The sequence below is a fragment of the Oncorhynchus mykiss genome, chromosome 30, assembly GCF_013265735.2.
Source record: "Oncorhynchus mykiss isolate Arlee chromosome 30, USDA_OmykA_1.1, whole genome shotgun sequence".
Taxonomy (NCBI): domain Eukaryota; kingdom Metazoa; phylum Chordata; class Actinopteri; order Salmoniformes; family Salmonidae; genus Oncorhynchus; species Oncorhynchus mykiss.
In genome coordinates, this window is record NC_050570.1 from 943,431 (window position 1) to 950,000 (window position 6,570).

A 6,570-nucleotide genomic window follows, 5' to 3' on the forward strand; every position below is an offset into this window, starting at 1 on the left:
AGACTTCTGATCCTTGGTAATGGTTATGCCTAAATATGTAAGTTCTTCTTTTACTGGAATACCATAATATGAAGGTCACACAATCTTTGACAGCTATGAGTATCCATACTATGAACAATAAGCATACTACATTTACATCACAATGGTTAGTGGTTAGTGCAGTTAGTATGAGTACTCTGTATTTGAACACAGCTCCATTCCCCTTTAAGTTATGCTCATGTTTCATTTTTGTGTTTATCTGTGTTCATTTATTTTTGTAACACATTTGAATATGTGTCCTTCAAAGTGTATATGGAATTTCACAACAACAACATCACAGCACAGATTGACTCGCTGCTTTTATTTACTTCCTGCTTTTATTTACTTCCTGCTTTTACTTCCTGCTTTGCTCCTCATGGGTACACTCAAAATGGCTGCCAGTCCAGGAGGATGACATCATCTCAGTCCCATAATGGCACAATTTACTTGAATGGGGATGACAGTTCTATTCATTCTATTTCTGTGGGTAAAACCTGTCCCATAATATATATATATATTTTTTAAACAGTGTTTTGGTTCATTCTCACATCATGCCTTACAATAATGTTACATACAGTAGTTGGAACAAAACCAATGTGAATGTTGATACAGACCAAACATAAACACGTAAAATAAAACACACATTCCACATGAAGAACTATGGGAATATCAGAAGAACCCTGTTTGCCCACTGAGGAGTTCAGTAAAAGCACACGATGGCGTAATCTAATTAATAAACAATAGTGGCCCGTGGAGGTGATGTGAGCAGCTACCAAATATACCTGAAATAAACACAGAAGTCATATTGTAAAAGACGAGAGTGCAGAAAGCCTTATACATGTTGTAAGATAATTGAGAGTCATTTTAAACATGACCATGAGGAAAATAGCCTGGCCTGCATTAGTGAAGGAGAAGGCAGATACCATATGACTCTCTCATTTTCCACTCCTCCAACCAAGGAACAAGGATTTGTGAATAATCTGATAACAACACATGATGGAAACATGACATTACATTGTAGGGTTGTTAGTTGTAGATCTACATTCCTCTATTAAATCAACCTGAAAGGGGCCATTCAGGTGAGGGCCCTGCCTGGTGTTTCCCCTAGAAATACAATGACTGGCATGGGTACACTTAAAATGGAAAGTGGACTTGAATGGGATCATGCGCTCTAGTCATTCTCATTTCTATGGTGTTTCCAGTCATTCCTGTGTTCTCTTCTCTATGCCATCTCAATTGGCTCCTGTTGCAGTGGTGTCTCCATCTTGGCTTCTTTCACTTTCTTTGGTGCACGTTTGTGATTCTTACTGATATTTGATATAAAAGAGCAGTTAGTTATTTGTAGTATAATTAAGACAAATTACAACAAAAAATTATTCTGTAAAAATTATTTTAATTTTAATTATATTTTTAATTAAAGAGAATAATGAAGTGTACTGTACTGTATCAGAGAATAATGAACAGTGTACTGTATCAGAGAATAATGAACAGTGTACTGTATCAGAGAATAATGAACAGTGTATTTGTACTATATCAGAGAATAATGAACAGTGTACTGTATCAGAGAATAATGAACAGTGTACTGTATCAGAGAATAATGAACAGTGTACTGTACTATATCAGAGAATAATGAACAGTGTACTGTACTGTATCAGAGAATAATGAACAGTGTACTGTACTATATCAGAGAATAATGAACAGTGTACTGTACTATATCAGAGTATAATGAACAGTGTACTGTACTGTATCAGAGAATAATGAACAGTGTACTGTACTATATCAGAGAATAATGAACAGTGTACTGTACTATATCAGAGAATAATGAACAGTGTACTGTACTGTATCAGAGAATAATGAACAGTGTACTGTACTATATCAGAGTATAATGAACAGTGTACTGTACTGTATCAGAGAATAATGAACAGTGTACTGTACTATATCAGAGAATAATGAACAGTGTACTGTACTGTATCAGAGAATAATGAACAGTGTACTGTACTATATCAGAGAATAATGAACAGTGTACTGTACTATATCAGAGAATGATGAACAGTGTACTGTACTGTATTAGAGAATAATGAACAGTGTACTGTACTATATCAGAGAATAATGAACAGTGTACTGTACTGTATTAGAGAATAATGAACAGTGTATTGTACTGTATCAGAGAATAATGATCAGTGTACTGTACTATATCAGAGAATAATGAACAGTGTACTGTACTGTATCACCAGAGAATAATGAACAGTGTACTGTACTGTATCAGAGAATAATGAACAGTGTACTGTACTGTATCACCAGAGAATAATGAACAGTGTACTGTACTATATCAGAGAATAATGAACAGTGTACTGTACTGTATCAGAGAATAATGAACAGTGTACTGTACTATATCAGAGAATAATGAACAGTGTACTGTACTGTATCAGAGAATAATGAACAGTGTACTGTACTATATCAGAGAATAATGAACAGTGTACTGTATCAGAGAATAATGAACAGTGTACTGTACTATATCAGAGAATAATGAACAGTGTACTGTACTATATCAGAGAATAATGAACAGTGTACTGTACTATATCAGAGAATAATGAACAGTGTACTGTACTGTATTAGAGAATAATGAACAGTGTACTTACTTGCTCTGTATCACCAGGAAAATAACGACTCCAATAATTATTCCTCCCGTGATCCCCAACACCACTCCCAGAATCAGGGCTGCAGGAAGCAGAATAACGTGAGTTTTTTTTGTTAACAACAACATAACAACAACTAATGAATAAAAGATCAAAATTGTTAAATAGACCTACACTATGTAGACAAAAGTATGTGGACACCCCTTCAAATTAGTGGATTTGGCTATTTCAGCCTCAGCCATTGCTGACCGGTGTATAAAATTGAATAACACAGTGTACTGCACTGTATCAACAAACACTGAACAGTGTACTGTAATGTACTATATCACCAGTAATGATTAACAGTGTACTGTAATGTACTATATCACCAGTAATGATTAACAGTGTACTGTAATGTACTATATCACCAGTAATGATTAACAGTGTACTGTAATGTACTATATCACCAGTAATGATTAACAGTGTACTGTAATGTACTATATCACCAGTAATGATTAACACTGTACTGTAATGTACTATATCACCAGTAATGATTAACACTGTAATGTACTATATCACCAGTAATGATTAACAGTGTACTGTAATGTACTATATCACCAGTAATGATTAACAGTGTACTGTAATGTACTATATCACCAGTAATGATTAACAGTGTACTGTAATGTACTATATCACCAGTAATGATTAACACTGTACTGTAATGTACTATATCACCAGTAATGATTAACACTGTACTGTAATGTACTATATCACCAGTAATGATTAACAGTGTACTGTAATGTACTTTATCACAAGAGCTCAGTGTCTTTCAATGTGGCACTGTCATAGGATGCCACCTTTCCAACAAGTCAGTTTGTCCTTCTAGCTGCCCTGGTCAACTGTAAGTGCTGTTATTGTGATGTGGAAATGTCTTGGAGCAACAACGGCTCAGCCGTGAAGTGGTAGGCCACACAAGCTAACAGAACCATCGAGTGCTGAAGCACGTAAAAAAACGTCTGTCCTCGGTTACAACACTCACCACTGAGTTACAAACTACCTCTTGAAACAACATCAGCACAAGAACTGTTTGTCGGGAGCTTCCTGAAATTGGTTTCCATAGCTGAGCATCCACACACAAGCCAAAGGTCACCATGCGCAATGCCAAGCGTCGGCTGGAGTGGTGTAAAGCTCGCCGCCATTGGACTCTGGAACAGTGGAAACACGTTCTCTGGAGTGATGAATCACGCTTCACCTTCTAGCAGTCTGACGGACAAATCTGGGTTCGGCGGATGCCAGGAGAACACTGCCTGCCCCAATGCATAGTGCCAACTGTAAAGTTTGGTGGAGGAGGAAAATTGTGTGCGGCTGTTTTTCATGGTTCGGGCTAGGCCCCTTAGTTCCAGTGAAGGGAAATCTTAACGCTACAGCATACAATGACATTCAAGACGGTTCTGTGCTTTCAACTTTTTGGTAACAGTTTGTGGAAGGCCCTTGCCTGTTTCAGTATGACAATGCCCCCGAGCACAAAGCGAGGTCCATACAGAAATGGTTTGTTAAGATTGGTGTGGAAGAACTTGACTGGCCTGTACAGAGCCCTGACTTCAACCCCAACGAACACCTTTTGGGATGAATTGGAACGCCACCTGCAAGCCAGGCCTAATCGGCCCTACATCAATGCCCGACCTCACTAATGCTTTTGTGGCTGAATGGAAGCAAGTCTCCGCAGCAATGTTCCAACATCTAGTGGAACGCCCTTCCCAGAAGAGTGGAGGATGTTATAGCAGCAATGTTCCAACATCTAGTGGAAAGCCTTCCCAGAAGAGTTGAGGCTGTTATAGCAGCAAAGGGGGGACCAACTCCATATTTATGCCCATGATTTTGGAATGAGATGTTCGACGAGCAGGTGTCCACATACTTTTGGTCATGTAGTGAATCTCTCAACTCACCAATAGGAGTATATAGACCTGTATCTCTACCCACCAATAGGAGTATATAGACCTGTATCTCTACCCACCAATAGGAGTATATAGACCTGTATCTCTACCCACCAATAGGAGTATATAGACCTGTATCTCTACTCACCAATAGGAGTATATAGACCTGTATCTCTACTCACCAATAGGAATATATAGACCTGTATCTCTACCCACCAATAGGAGTATATAGACCTGTATCTCTACCCACCAATAGGAGTATATAGACCTGTATCTCTACTCACCAATAGGAGTATATAGACCTGTATCTCTACTCACCAATAGGAGTATATAGACCTGTATCTCTACCCACCAATAGGAGTATATAGACCTGTATCTCTACCCACCAATAGGAGTATATAGACCTGTATCTCTACTCACCAATAGGAGTATATAGACCTGTATCTCTACCCACCAATAGGAGTATATAGACCTGTATCTCTACTCACCAATAGGAGTATATAGACCTGTATCTCTACCCACCAATAGGAGTATATAGACCTGTATCTCTACCCACCAATAGGAGTATATAGACCTGTATCTCTACCCACCAATAGGAGTATATAGACCTGTATCTCTACCCACCAATAGGAGTATATAGACCTGTATCTCTACTCACCAATAGGAGTATATAGACCTGTATCTCTACTCACCAATAGGAGTATATAGACCTGTATCTCTACTCACCAATAGGAGTATATAGACCTGTATCTCTACTCACCAATAGGAGTATATAGACCTGTATCTCTACTCACCAATAGGAGTATATAGACCTGTATCTCTACTCACCAATAGGAGTATATAGACCTGTATCTCTACTCACCAATAGGAGTATATAGACCTGTATCTCTACCCACCAATAGGAGTATATAGACCTGTATCTCTACCCACCAATAGGAGTATATAGACCTGTATCTCTACCCACCAATAGGAGTATATAGACCTGTATCTCTACCCACCAATAGGAGTATATAGACCTGTATCTCTACTCACCAATAGGAGTATATAGACCTGTATCTCTACTCACCAATAGGAGTATATAGACCTGTATCTCTACTCACCAATAGGAGTATATAGACCTGTATCTCTACTCACCAATAGGAGTATATAGACCTGTATCTCTACTCACCAATAGGAGTATATAGACCTGTATCTCTACTCACCAATAGGAGTATATAGACCTGTATCTCTACTCACCAATAGGAGTATATAGACCTGTATCTCTACCCACCAATAGGAGTATATAGACCTGTATCTCTACCCACCAATAGGAGTATATAGACCTGTATCTCTACTCACCAATAGGAGTATATAGACCTGTATCTCTACTCACCAATAGGAGTATATAGACCTGTATGTCTACTCACCAATAGGAGTATCGGGCTCATCCTCCTCATCCTCACTACCTTCATCTGATGACAAAGCATCAGATTATTAAATCAGATTATTATTTTAGATTAGTATGTCAGATTATTATAAATATAGTATCAGTTAATTATTCAACATTACATTCATGTGTTTTTCAGTGTCATGTGGCATTGAAAACTACAAAAATATTTGTAGAACCTCTAAATTAGGATATTTCATGATTCACGATTCATTCGTTTATGCTGTGTTATTTTATGTGTTATGTCATGTCATGTCATGTCATCTCACCATGAATCCCGGCACAGGTGGCGTTGCAGGCCTGTTGGTCGATGAACCTGTTCCCGTTCCCCACACAGCCAGTCCAGTGAAACTTCTTACACTTCTCATGGATGGGGTCGTAGAAATAACGCAGGTAGGTGCCGAAGCATTCACCCAGAGCCTTCTTGAAGTGGCAGGCTTTAGACTCTGTACAGAGGGAAGGACAAGGGTTGGGGTTAGGGTTGGGGTAGGGAGAGAGACAAATCATTAATCACACACAAAAAAACACGTCAGTGTTGTGATTCCAGTGTAGGTTCAACCCATGAACAAAGTTGTCC

At 38.5% G+C, this 6,570-nt stretch overlaps 1 protein-coding gene across 1 annotated transcript in view; it reads right to left on the minus strand.

The window, feature by feature from the left end:
* Window positions 1-337: 337 nt before the first annotated feature.
* si:dkeyp-73b11.8 (BPTI/Kunitz domain-containing protein) overlaps window positions 338-6,570 on the minus strand; it is a 23,004-nt gene continuing 16,771 nt past the window's right edge. The window contains exons 3-6 of the mRNA XM_036969222.1: window positions 6,263-6,439; window positions 5,974-6,018; window positions 2,658-2,736; window positions 338-1,325 (exon numbers count right to left, since the gene is read on the minus strand). Coding sequence (XP_036825117.1) covers window positions 1,241-1,325; window positions 2,658-2,736; window positions 5,974-6,018; window positions 6,263-6,439 — 386 coding nt within the window. The 3' untranslated portion in view covers window positions 338-1,240. The remainder of the gene's footprint in view (window positions 1,326-2,657; window positions 2,737-5,973; window positions 6,019-6,262; window positions 6,440-6,570) is intronic.